The sequence below is a fragment of the Neolamprologus multifasciatus genome, chromosome 17 (assembly GCF_963576455.1).
Source record: "Neolamprologus multifasciatus chromosome 17, fNeoMul1.2, whole genome shotgun sequence".
Classification (NCBI taxonomy): Eukaryota; Metazoa; Chordata; class Actinopteri; order Cichliformes; family Cichlidae; genus Neolamprologus; species Neolamprologus multifasciatus.
The window spans coordinates 6,363,251-6,377,238 of record NC_140455.1 but is presented as its reverse complement, the minus strand read 5'-3'; the positions used below and the strand labels follow the sequence as shown (position 1 = coordinate 6,377,238).

The 13,988-nt window shown below is 39.1% G+C and overlaps 2 protein-coding genes across 20 annotated transcripts in view; one reads left to right on the top strand and one right to left on the bottom strand.

Annotated features, from left to right (window-relative positions):
• Nucleotides 1-1,481, bottom strand: part of dock7 (dedicator of cytokinesis 7) — a 47,183-nt gene extending 45,702 nt beyond the window's left edge. For 14 of the 19 annotated variants that reach the window (XM_085137582.1, XM_085137584.1, XM_085137587.1 and 11 more), the window contains exon 1: nt 1,321-1,480. In XM_085137582.1, the coding sequence (XP_084993708.1) occupies nt 1,321-1,358 (38 nt within the window). In that variant the 5' untranslated portion in view covers nt 1,359-1,480. Of the gene's footprint in view, nt 1-1,320 lie in introns of all 19 variants that reach the window. The other 5 variants (XM_085137586.1, XM_085137579.1, XM_085137580.1 and 2 more) reach the window with 1 other exon arrangement.
• A 1,645-nt stretch (nt 1,482-3,126) lies between these two features.
• On the top strand, nt 3,127-13,486 carry atg4c (autophagy related 4C, cysteine peptidase). Its single transcript, XM_085137603.1, has 10 exons — nt 3,127-3,245; nt 3,676-3,759; nt 4,294-4,518; nt 6,227-6,566; nt 7,357-7,427; nt 9,117-9,319; nt 9,506-9,584; nt 10,356-10,432; nt 10,907-11,026; nt 11,410-13,486. Exons 1-10 carry the CDS (start codon nt 3,170-3,172, stop codon nt 11,575-11,577), a joined length of 1,443 nt encoding a protein of 480 aa, XP_084993729.1. The 5' UTR covers nt 3,127-3,169; the 3' UTR covers nt 11,578-13,486.
• Nucleotides 13,487-13,988: the final 502 nt, after the last annotated feature.

Here is a 13,988-nt window from a genome sequence, read left to right as displayed (position 1 = left end):
TACGTGAATAATTTTAGCATGGTAAAAAGCATTCCAACAGGCTGTGAGAAGATTAACAGGGAACCATTTCAACTTTTATTGAGGCCTGTCATGCCCATAATACAGATATAATATCACAACTGCAATATAAAGCAGCCAAATTCAATAACAAATCTACTTTGTCTACTTAAACTGAGCCAGAAAAATGTCATTAAATGCCACAGGTTTCTTAATGAGGGCCGCGACTTATATTACTCTGTATGCCATCCAAAAGGCATCTCAGAATCATCTTGTCAGTAATTTGATAATAATGTAAAGTCCCAATAATACGATGGAAATTTAATATATGGTAGATTCATATTCTTTCAGTCGGGACATAAACAACTTCTACAGGAAAATGTCAAGATGATAGTGAACTTACTACAGTTCAATAATGAAAACACTTGCTTCAAATAGATTATCGATTTTAAAATAGACAACACTCAGGAGCATGTCTGTGGTCTTATGTAATCATCTTTCCCTTCACTGTGGATCACAGTGAAACGCTCTCCAGAGAGATGTAAATTCTTATCTCATCTAACAGCACCACACAGAGAACAGGTCAACCAGTAGGCACGCATGCATATACTTGCTCAACAATTTGTAAAACGCCTTCATTGTTCGGACATTAATTGATCAGGAATAACAGTGATTAAATACGTCTATGTTGATCTGTACTGTACAGCTATCTGAACACTGACTGGGAAGATGGCATTTGACAGCTTGCACAAAGCCCTTTGTTAAAGAGATTACTTTGATCTGTCTGAGGGGCGGGGAAGAGATTATAATATCAGTATTGATATCAGCGGAGGGAGGCTTTTGTTCCAAGTAATAAATGTGCAATCTTGTTTCAGTTAGGTAAATCTTTAAACATAACAAAGTTCAGGCACATCTCTCCCAGTGCCAGTAGTACCTAGCTGCCCATCGTTAGCTACTGTAAGCGAGATAGCTACTTGTCCAAAATTAACGGTTATCAATTTACAGTAGCTACGTTCATTTCGGTAATTAGAATTATTGAAAGTCTGTTTCCTCTCCACCCCGGACACATACATAAATATGATATCACCCCTTTGTTAGTATTCACTGGTAAAGGACAGCAGCAGCTAGCAGTGTCGCTGTCTGTCTGGGTGGGTCTGAGCATCTTTGCAGTCACAGCTAACAAGCGGCTAGCTCAGAGCAGCAAGGCTGCGCTGGCGGCTGGGCCTCCTTCATAGGGTTCCCTCAACATTGGTCTGAGGGCGACCTACATGGAAGTCCTCGGTGGGCATTTTGCGAGCACGTTGCGGTATGTTAAGTCTTTACCTGCTAATTTTTTGGGCGAAGGCGCGGCGTTCAGCCATGGCAGTGGCCGCTGATGTGCTTAAGCAAATTCCCAGGCAGGCAGGCAGCAGGCAGACTCCGTTTTCCACTCAATACGGCCACAGGGAAAAACGGGAAAACAGGAGAATGGATCATTACCGTAATGAACGTAACGCTGTGCCACAGAACACACCCAAAGAAAAGTACTTGCGCATTCTCATTTCAAAAAGAACTCGGATGGGTTAAGGAAGAAGGATTACGGACAAAATACTATTAATGAATAGCGCAGTTTTGAACATCTTTCAAAACTAAAGACACTTGAGATAAAAGCAGTTATCACGAAATGATAGTAAAACCAGGTGCAGGACCTATAAGAAGCTGAAATATGTAAATAATACTGATAATTTTGCATGATTATACATGTCAAATATTTTTACTTGCATTTTTTTGTATTCACGGGCAAAGCAGCAATATTTTAATGGATAATAATAATTTATAAATTAAGTTGTAAGTTAAAATATTTGTTTCTCAATATATATTGGAGTAGAAATAAGAAGTAAAATATTGATGTATAGTGCTTCACATTTGTACTAAACTTCAACATTTGATACTTGAGTAAAAGTTACTTTGTATGCCAATTTTTTATGCATGAGTTAAACAAAGGAGTATTTTTTTAAAAAAGGACTGGAAGTTTGTGCGACATAACTGAGAAAAATATATATATGAAAAAAGAACTACTTCATTGTCGTCCTTAAAAACCTTAAACAATAATCATAATACCGTGTTCGAGAAGAAATGAAAACAAATAGCATAAAGACTCTGTCAATTGTAGATAATGCAAATGAAACACATTCAAAAGGAAAGAGACTACATTTTATCATCTTCTTCTTTTATACGGATTACTTTAGAAGCCACTGAGTAATGTTGTCTTCAGGTTTTGTGAAATAATAGAATAAAGTTGTTGTTGTTTTTTAAACGACAATTTCAATAAAGTTTTTATTAAATAGACTGCAGTACGCTGTAGTAAAAGCAAACACGTAAATCTAGAAAACCATTTGTCAACATTATTAAAATAATAAGTCGCAACCGTCTTAACACTGTTAAGACTTAACAAATCTTAACAGTAATATGAGTTAAACTAAATAGTCGAATTTCTGTAAAAGAAAGAGAAAAAATGAATATTATCAGGATAACTGTATAACATTGATAGGTTAAATCTCTACTGTATATTACTGTAACGGTACACTAAATCCATAAAAATAAAGGACTGAATAAATAAATAAGATGAAAATGAACATCAGCCATTGTAGCGATGTAATTAAAATATTTTTTATACCACGCCCTGCCCATTTGTACGACAGAGAGCGCTTGTTCTTATTAAAAGAACTACCCAAACAAAGCAGAGTGGAGTTAAAGGCAGTTAATAATGGGAAACCGCTTTTAACGCCGCCCTGTCGGGTTGTCTGGATCTATTTTTCAGGCTAACCCTCGCCGGTTTTACTACTTCTTCCCAGCGGAAACACCGCGAGATCACCTGACTTCACTGTTTCTACTTCCTCAAAATGTAAATATTGGCGTTCGTGTTTGGGGTGTGAGTTCAACTACTGGACGAGAAATTGTGTTTTAAATTATCTGTATTGTCTTTTTGACGTGTTTCAACGCGGAGCTTCAACGCGTCTGTGAGGGAAACACGAACGGATGGAGGAAACTAAAATGAAGCGATGTTCTCACTGCAAGCTTTAATGCCATGTCATTTTTGTACCTCGAAGTCATAGTTAGTTAACACTGTGTGTGCGTCACGTAAAACGGCTGTAGGCTGAATGGGAATGGGTTTCCTCCCTCACTGTTTCAAATGGAGAATAAAGGGAGCGACGAGGTGGAAAAATTGAAGACAAAGTTCTTGTCCGTGTGGCACAATGTGAAGTACAGTAAGTAATTGGCTGCAGGCTTACACACACACACACACACACACACACACACACACACACACACACACACACACACACACACCGATGTTTAACCCTGAATGCCTGCTTTGTTTTCAATGCACGCGTCACTGATGTGTTGCTTTGACTTGTCCATGTTCTCTACAACAGAACACACACTCACACAGTCTTATGCTGCTTAGTCACTCCTTAAAATAGTTCTTCATCAAACTTTTCCACATTGTATTGTATGTTTTCCCTCTACTGGCCTACTTTTGTCCAATGGCAAACGCTCTCCGTCTTACTAACAAGAAGTCAGGAGTCACGGAACTGACCCAGTACACTTACTGATTAGTTTCCTAGGATAGGTGTGTCAGTTAAACCACGCCATCGATGAAGCTGTGACATATTGTCCGTTTACTCTGTGTCTTAGGTTGGGCTCTCAAACCAAAGACGTCATTCAGTAGAAATTCTCCTGTGCTGCTTCTGGGGAAATGTTACCATTTTAAGGCTGAAGGTATGCATGAACACATGCAGGTACATAAATAAATTGACACTTTTATGCTGATTGAATTCCCTGTAATGACAAAGTCACAGACAATACTGGTTCCCCAAAAGATGGGAAACTGTGTGAAACAAAAACAAAAAACAGAATCACACATCATTATACCCCACACAATTATAGGCTCACTTTTAATTATTTTATGTACACTTTACCCAGCACCCAACTTTATTGAAAAAAATTGTATACAGTATATATGTACGTACAGTATGTAACAAATAACTTAAGCACCAGTATTAACTTGTGTAATTTTTATGAATCAACATCTAACTAGATATTGTTTAGATCATTCTCATATTTGTGGTTAGTGACATAGCAGGATTGTGTCTTTGATCCATCCATTGAATTTGTAGATAAATTATGCTAAGCAGTTACGCCAATTAGTGTGAGCCACAAGTAAGAAATGGCAATAAGAAAGTTAAAATTATCATTTTATTATAATTGACACAATTAAAAAGTAACTGCAAATCCCTTTTTATCTTTTTTTAGCCACAGATGAAGAGAGTCCTACTGAAGCCTCTGTTGAGGACCTTGTTATGGGGGATGTGGATGCTTTCCGGAGGGATTTTGCATCCCGTGTCTGGCTCACCTACAGGGAAGAGTTTTCCCCTCTGCCAGGCAGCACGCTGACCTCTGACTGTGGCTGGGGCTGCATGCTGAGGGCTGGTCAGATGATGCTGGCTCAAGGACTTATGTTGCACTTCTTGGGAAGAGGTGAGGAAAATGATGGTACTGCAGCTGTGCTACAGTATAACCTCTTACAACAAGATCTATGAAAAATAAAAATCATATATCATGATCAAGTTTAAATATTCAAATTAGTTCATTGTCCAAATGTCTTTGGTCCCAAGCGGCACAGTGTTGCAGTGGTTAGCGCACCTGCCTTTGAATCCATTGGCTACGTGGGGCTTTTCTGTTTGGAGTTTGCGTGTTCTCCCTGTCCATGTGTGGGTTCCTCCCACAGTACAAAGACAGGCATGTTAGGATAATTGGTGATTCTAAATTGACTGTAGGTGTGAATGTGTTATCCGTGAGATAGGCTTGTGACCTTGTGCACCATGTACCTGATGTCTCACCCGATGACAGCCCTGGCAGTTTAGGTGTACTAGTCTGGTGTTTTCACCTGTTTGTTTCAGACCAACTCTATTGTCCTAAGATCTCTGCAGTGTAAATTGCTGAGTTTTTCTCTTTGTTTTCCAAAGATATCAACTGTGAGATAACATCTTTTGTCACTTTAATTAAGCTTAAATTTAAACTTTTCATGTACAGCTCTAGTCTACATAATGAATGACTCCCGGTTTAAAGCAGTCATTTAGAAAACAATATTTAAAACTTGTTCTTCTGTCAAATCTAAAATATGTCACTAATGAAATATTTCTCTATAAAATGACTAATGGCCACTTTAGGATATTTATTGATCAATTTTCGCTTTGATTCACTTTGAATCAAGGTCATTTAGTTAATGCCTTAGACTCTATTCTGGTCCATTTTATGGACTGGGCCACTCCCATTCTCCCCGCCTTCAGCTCCCTCCCTGTTTGTAAGGCTGAGGCACAGTTAAAATGAAATACTGGGACACTCAAACTTGTAATTGAACAGAATGACACCTATTCTTTTACAGAAGCACACATGGTTCAGAGTCTTTAGGGCAAAAACCTTTAATTTCAAGGTCTGAATGACTTTTTGTTCTTAATGTTCTAAATGGAAGTTTGATATGTTGAATGATCAGGTTCAAAGATCCTCATAAAGAGTTGGTCAAAGGAGTTGACTCTATTATTTTTTACTTCTCATATCAGGCTTTAAAAACCTATAGCCTGTCCTTGCACTGCAAGTACTGTGTCGTGTATGAATTCTCTAACTATTTTCTGTCCCGCTAGAATGGTGCAGATTACTTATGTAACACCTTGGAAGTAACATTTTGTAGTTTATTTTATCCTGCTTTTGAGAGGATTGCAGAGAAACCCCAGTAGGGGTCGGAAAAGTAAGCAATCTCTTGGATTTAGTAGCTTTTAGAGCTTCTCTTATCAGCAACTGGCACCATTAGATGTTTCCTGTAGCTGCTTGCGAAAAAATTGTTTCAGTTAAACTCTTGGTGTGGTTTGGGTCATTGCCATGTAGCATTGTCTAACGATTCCTGATGATAGTCTCCTGGAAAATCCTTGATACAGTTTTGCTGTCATTGTTCTCTCAATGGCTGCAAGGCGTCAAGGTTCTGAGGCAGCAATAAAGCCCCAAGCCACAAAGGTCCCTCCACTGTGCTTCGCAGCTGGAATGAGATTTTGGTGAATGCTGAAAAATTTATATCAGTCTACAGAACTTGGAATTTAAATATTCTGAGATTTTTTTCCCAAACAAACTTAAGTAGCATTTGTGTTCACAGAGGAAATGTTAATTGTTGCTCACATGTTATATTTGTCCAAAGACTGGACTTGGTCAGAAGCGCTGACACTCCAGCCTTTAGACACAGAGACGTGGACTACAACTGCAGCCAAACGTCTGGTGGCCTCTCTGGAGGCTTCCCTGCAAGGTGCTCCTGGACCCTCTGTACATAGCTCATCACCACAGGCCCAAGCACTTTCCCTTGGATCTGCAGAGGAGGCAGATGCACATTTAAAGGAGATGTACCACCGCACTCTGGTGTCTTGGTTTGGAGATAGCCCTTCGACTCCACTGGGCCTCCACAGACTCGTCCGCTTGGGCCTGACAATGGGAAAACAGGCCGGGGACTGGTACGGACCAGCTGTGGTGGCACACATCCTCAAGTAGGTTTAACGTTTTGGCCTGAACTTACAATTGTTTCCATTTGATTTGATTGATTTAATCATGACTATGCATCAGTGATGGTTTAGTTTAGTTTAGGACAAAAATAACAGGGTTTTGTTACTGATTGAAGTCTATATTAGTTGCCATGTTAGTCATGTTAGCCATTTTTTTATATCTACGATTTAAAACATGTAACAGGAAAGAAAATGTACAAATGCATCTTTGTCTTGACATTAAAAAAATATCATAAAATAAAAGTAATTCAACAAAATAAACATTTTCTTGAGGTCAGTAAATCATTTTAGCACGAGGAGGGAGACTACACCAAAACATTTGTACTGCTGAAAAATTAAAAAACAAAAATAATAACCTGCTTAATGTATGTTTAATTGTGCATATGTAAATTGCCTGTATTAAAATCATTATACCCATTATAAAGCCTCCGCATAGCTGTTCCACAAAATTCATTTGTGCCAATGAATCATCATCTAATGCAACCATGTTTACATTAAATGATGGAGACTTAATTTTTATTAATCATCATGAAATAATTATAATGTATACAATCTAGTGACCATGTGTGTCTATCAACAACTGTGTAATTATCTGGAAATATCTTCATATATTTTAACCTGTTTAAAACACCGATCTCTTGCTGTTTAACTTTGCAATGTGATGATGAACAAAGCCTCGATGTCGGGTTAGCATAACCTCCAGATACAAACTTCCATTTCTCATCCATTTCCTCTCTGCTTCTTCTTCTTCTTGTCTTCCTTCCCTTTCTCTTAGGAAAGCTGTCGAGGAAGCGATGGACCCTGGTTTGGCGTGTATAACTGCCTATGTCTCCCAAGACTGCACAGGTATGAAAGATGAGCCTGCTGTTGATAAAACAGGAGACTGGGCACAGCGCCCAGGCGGACCTTGCGTTTTCCGCCATCTTTTTGCTGCCGTGAGATCGGAGCTGCATAAAGCAGTGACAGTAGTCTCGCTGTGTCTATTACCCAACAAACACATCCATTCCAAATCTATAACCTCCTACTCTTCTTAACCTCAGTAACTTGAGAGCTGATTCTAAAGTCAAAGACAGACAGTTATTGGTGATGTATTTATCTAAATGCAAACTTTGACTCTTTCCTGCTTTTCATACTATGAGAATTTGTGTATCCTCTTGTTTCATATGGACAGAAAGTGAAATCCAGGAACATTACCTTGAGCATTTTTAACTGTGCCATTTTTTAAAAAAATATTTTCTTGAGATGAGATGAGAATGAGACAATCAGTTTATTGCACAGATAAAACAGCTCTTTAAATTCACAATCTCGTTAATACAGTAGATTTTTTTTTTCTGGTTCATAGTTTGAGTAATTAAAAAAATAATTATTGCTACTATTTTTAGTTATTATTAAGTAAAAAGGGGATTTTAAAAAATTACCATAGCACACACTAGCATGCACCAGACTTAATAAGTGTCACATGCTAACTAGCACAAGCAGTATTAGCAGATTAGCATTATATATACAAGTGAAAGTCATGTGATAAAGAAAGCACAACCATTTTTACTTCTAAGATTGTATGTGCCATGACATAAAAATGACCTGATCCTTTGAAGATCTTAAAATTCCTTAAGCATAGTCTCAAATGAACACATGACAAATGAAACCATACCGTGAGACCATAGTATAGAAGTCATCTGTGGAAAAAGTGGAGTTGGGCATGATGGTCAGAAACCTTCTGTTTGGTCTCGTCTGTCAAATGGACAGAAGTCTTGTAGTTTGTTCAGATACGACTGCAAACCGGAGCCATGCTGCCTCTTGGAAGGGTTGTCTACCTGACAACCCTTCCAAACCAGTCATACTTGTTCAGTCTTTAACTATACTGTCATGAATTTTAACATTTGACATGCTGGACTGAGGCCTGTAGAGTACATTTTAAAAAGGCTAAAGAGGTGCTCGGTGTTCTTAACCACAAAATCTGACCAGCCCCTGATAGATAGTAGCTTAGCTACAGTATGAACATGATCTTTGAGTATCTCTCCCATCATGTAGTTCCCCTGGTTACATGAATGTAAATAAAGTATCTACAACACGTGGACGCTACTTTGAAAGTAATGAGCTCTACTGCGGCAGCAGCAGGGGGCGATGTCATAACAAGAGAAGATGGTACACGGTTTACCCTTTAAAAAAAAAAAAGTTTGTTTAGTTGTATAGTCAAAGTCATAATCAAATAACAAAATGATCTTTCTAAGGCAGAGACTTTACCATAAGAGAAAAAGCAAAAGCCACCCTCCTTTTTAAATTCAGTATAGTGGCATAACTGTATAAGGTCACCATTCTGTGGCAGCTCTTATCTAAAACTGTTTTTGTTTTGGGGTTTGTTTGTTTTTTATTTAAAAAAAAACATTTTTTTAATTAAAAAAAGGTAACAGGAATGTGACAAAAAACAATGTTTACCAACTACTTACTGCTGACTGTTCATCCAAATGGAGTTTGGTGAAAAACAGCAGACTGAATGACCTCGATCTGACCTTATGTTTTATTGATCCTTTGTAGTATACAGCGCTGATGTCGTCGATTGCCACAGGGCACCGAGAGCAGAGCGGACCTCTGATGAGACACCAGACGCCCCTACTCTGCCACAGAACGACCATCCAGTGCATGCTTCCACCTCACCAGAGAGCCGAGCTGTAATCATCCTCGTCCCTGTTAGGCTCGGAGGGGAGAAGACAAACCCAGAGTATTTTGACTTTGCAAAGGTGAAAAATGCATCTAGATTTGAGTGGTTAAAAAACAAAAACCCTACAAAACAAATATTATATTCATAATTATAAGAACGAAGATGTTTGGAGATTAAAGAAAGTCGAGATAACTGGATTTTGCCACTGGGATGGTGGGAAACTTAAGACCGCGCATCTCCGTTCTGTCCTTCTGTGTCCATTCAGAGCATTTTGAGTCTGGAGTACTGCATAGGCATCATCGGAGGGAAGCCCAAACAGGCCTGCTACTTCGTGGGATTTCAAGGTTAGTAATGGAAACGAGGGAAAGAAGACGCACAGAGAGGTTGGTGCGAATAGCAAATTACTTTGCATAATATACCCTTCTTATGTGAAGAGACAAAGTGAGTTAATGTATTCCTGTTTGTGCGAGGAAAACGGAGAGGAGTGGAGATGGAAGCAAGTGAAGCAGGGCTTACTTTATTCTCTCTGACCCATCAAAGCCTTGCCCATTTATCACAAGTAAACCTCCCAAGTTGTGAGCCGTAATTGATTTCCATAGGAGGCATGCATTAAATTTCATCTGAGCCCCAAAGTGAGCCACTCTTCATCACCTTCAGGAGCCAGGAGGAACCTTCAGTTGTACATCTTGGCAGTCAATATTTACGCATTTACATTTTACCAATTTGAAATACAGTGGTGGAAGATGTCTAAATGACAAGCAATACATTCTCCCTGCCAAGGCGCACCTCGGCGCGGCATTTATCATATGCAAATGGTCGAATATAATTGTGTGTTTGTAAAAGTAATTCCCCCACACAAAAATTAAATGACAACCTCTTTTTGTGGGTGTAAAGGATGGGCTTGTACAAACGCATCTGATTATGTAGAATTTAATCCACCCCGGTGGATATTAAAAAGCAACAACCTTCTGGGAGGCATATTTGACGCACCACAAGCCTAACAGTAGGCTAAGCGTGGTGACTTTGAGCTGCTCTGCATAGAAATTGGGGGAGAAACGCATTTTTGTAATAATCGGATGTTTTTGAATAACTTGTCTTTTGTTTTGTCCTTGCAGATGACAGCTTGATTTACATGGACCCTCATTACTGTCAGTCTTTTGTGGATGTCAGCACCAGCGATTTCCCTCTTCAGGTAATGTGAAATTACACAGACGAGCTGACTTGGGGGGGCCCGGTAATGTGAATTTAATAGTTGCTGTTAGTACTTAAGGGTATGAATCTTAAAGCAGCACTCGGTCCAATTACAGAGTCCCCATCTGCTGATTTATTTGCTGCTCGGATAACTGAAGCTGCCACTTAAGAGAAATACGGCAAATACGGGCTCGGGCGCCGTGAGCCTTAATATTTCAGGGCCCGTACGTACAAATCGGCACACAGCACTGTGCCGAAACTTTGTTTTATGCTTTTTGCACGCCGTGGTATACAGTGTGACAAGGTGTTAAATTTCGGATGCCGTGACAGCAGATAAATAGGATTGCATTCATCATGTGACGCAGAATACATCTTATTTGGTGTCGATGCTGTCATGGTGTGTATGTATGCCCCGCAGTCACCTGGCCCTTCAGCTTGATGAATATTTTCATGTATTTTGTCTCTCTTTGTCTAGTCGTATCATTGCCCCTCGCCAAAGAAGATGCCTTTCAGCAAGATGGACCCGAGCTGTACTGTTGGTTTCTACTCCAGAAGTGTTCAAGACTACGAGAGGATCAGTCAAGAGCTGTCTAAGGTGAGACCACAGCAAAGGATACCTTGATAGTTACTGTGACTCTACACAATTCCTCACAATTTCTTTCCTTATTTTACATGCTGTTATTGTTGTTGTAATACTGCTGTATATTCATTGTTTCCTGTCCTGGCAAATATAACCGTCAGTTAACCTGAGTTGGACAGCAGGTGGCACCATTTAGCCATAAATCTGTCTCAATTCTTACTTCTCACACCAGTCGTTTTGTTGATGTAAACCAAAATCCGTCCTCCTTAAATTTAGAAAAAAAAAACTTTCTCTTTAAGTGAAATGAATGTGATTTGCATCTTCAAAAAAAAGATCCTAAGCCTTGTTATCTTAAGCTTTTAAAAGCAAAGCCATGAAACACTGCTGTATTGTTCCAGCTGCTGCAGCCATCAGCGAAGGAGAAATACCCCGCATTCACTTTCGTGCAAGGTCACGGCAGAGATTACAACCTGTCGGCAGGCCTGACCCCTGAAAAGAGAGAGTGGCCCTTCATCCGTGACCCGCGGAGGACGGTCACCACCGTCGGAGACTTTGTGCTGCTTTGACAGCCCTTTTTTAAAGTACAGAGAACAAGTCCTCTTCTGATTAATCAAATTTGTTAAAGTCCAAAGCCTCATGTAAGTGATATAGAGCTTTATGGAACTACACGAATACAGTTTATGCATCCTGGACACTTTACTGATGAATTTGTAATTAACTGGTGAGACTTCTGTTTGTAGGCAATGTGAACATGTTGAAGCCTTGGAACATCTTTAGGTGCTCTACTGAATTCAGTGACCTAACATTTTTTTTGGTGTTGTTTTGAAATGGTATTTTAGCAAAGGGGAGCATTTGGGAGAGCACTGTTCATTTTACACCATTATCATATTTTTGATAGAGATTTTGTGAACTCATCAGATTTCAGAGCACTTGAGATTTTGCACCTTAAATCAGAAGCTTATAATGATCGCCAGGTCAAGTTCACACCTCAGTTTTGTGAATTTAGGACTGAGAATGCCATGTCGAAGTAGTAATTATAAACTAATATCAGTGTTAGATTATTTTTTTAAAATCATAGGGTTGCAACTAGAGAACTCTTAAGCGTAGGTAGCAGTAGCCTAACAGGTATGGTAAACGTCTTCATTAGTATAAGCTAGGCAGTCTATGAAGATGGGAAGAGCAAGTAAAATTTTTTCAAACATCTCTGCCAAAAAACAAGAATGAAGAGAATCTCAGCAGCAGAAGCATATGCTTTGAAGGAGTGTTTTAAAAATACTGTTAATATCTTTTTTATAATTAACTTCTTTGTCTTTGCAACATGGTGTGGTGTATTTGCTTGCCTTTGTGCATTTTTTGCCTGCTTGCATCACAGTGAAAGGGACGAGGATTTGCTAAGGGGTTAACTGTGCCATGTTCTGTAAAGCACAAAGCACTATCTGTTATAAATGTAATGTTAACAATAAGATTCTCTGTAGGATATCACCTCTTTGTAGCTAACACGTTTATAACAGCAAATGAATCAAAGAGTTAAAAAAAGACTTTTAAATCTGATTCAGGGAATTGTAATCTAGAGGCTGCTAAAAGTTTTTTTGGGATTGACAATAGAGATTCAAGTCAACACTATAAGCACTGTTATACTACTTTACTCCATTATTTCCACATTTTTGAGAGATATTTTTCATACAAAGGGGGTTTTGTAACATTTCATGCCATGCACCTTGCCATATTTCACTTTTCTTCATTCTGTTCTCCAGCACTGAGTGAGTAAGAACCAGGTGTGACACAGTTTCATAGTAACTATACATGATGAAGAAAGTATTCCGTCTGTTAAACACATGCTTTGTCTGCTTGCATAAATTAACTTATAAAATTACAATGTTTAACCACTGCCAAGCAAAAAAAGTTAAATAAACTTGAAATCATTCTTTCTTTCTTTTGCTTAGTTTGTTTTTTGTTCACTTTAAGAATCCTGAGCCATCCTAGGACAAAAAAAAAAAAAAAATCATTGCTACATACAAACCTCAGTGGTGTGTTGAAATGTATTCAGTTCCTTTCTCTCCCAGTCAAATGTAGTAGATTAAAACTAATCGTACGTGCTAACCATCTCTACAGCCCATTAACCAGGAACCGGAAAAAATGTGACCCAGTGACACTGGCAGCAATTGTGTTCCTCTGCGGAGGAAAAGAAAATATCCTTGTGTGCAAAGCTCTGTTACCATGGATAATCTGTCTGTTGCCCCTTTAGTTTGAGCTATGCCGGACTGTTTTCCTGTACAATACAAATTCTTGTATCATGATGAGGCATGCTTTTTAAGGAGGAAACTGTCCCTTCTGTGTTGGAGACAGGGCAAGGGTTAGGATGGAGGGACAGAAAGAAGAATCCATCTGTTCTCTGCCATGCTGAAGCAATGGCAAAGTGCATAAAGGCATCATTTAGATCCACTGTCTGATCTGTGTGGCAAGTTTGGGCAACTGACTGTTTGGACAGAGCAGGAACATCAAATATGCAAGAGCAAAAGATCTTTGTACGATGAAGAGGAAGGGTTGAATGGGCAGGAGGGATGATGGGACATTTGGGATTTTTTTTTTTTTTCACAGACATGAAAGAGCATTTGTGTCGCAGAGCACAGCGGTCTGAGGGCTGACTGTGTTCTCCAAGTATTTACGGGATGTATGAATATTTGATTAATATTCCCCTGAGGCTCAGGGGAAATGCAATAAGCAAGCGGTGGCTTTACAAAGCAAGCTGATCACATACACTGTGCCTTACTGTTTAACACAGCTGTCTAAAGTGTCACTCATATTGCAGATTCCTGAAAATCTAATCTGCAGCCGAGCAAATTCCTCACAAACAGGAGTCCATGAGAGTCATTCCTCTGTTACGCAGATGGATGGATGTGTGTGTGAGGGGGATTGGGGGGTCAACACAAAGACATGGAGACTCCCCATGAAGATTTTATTTTGGTGTAATCGGCAG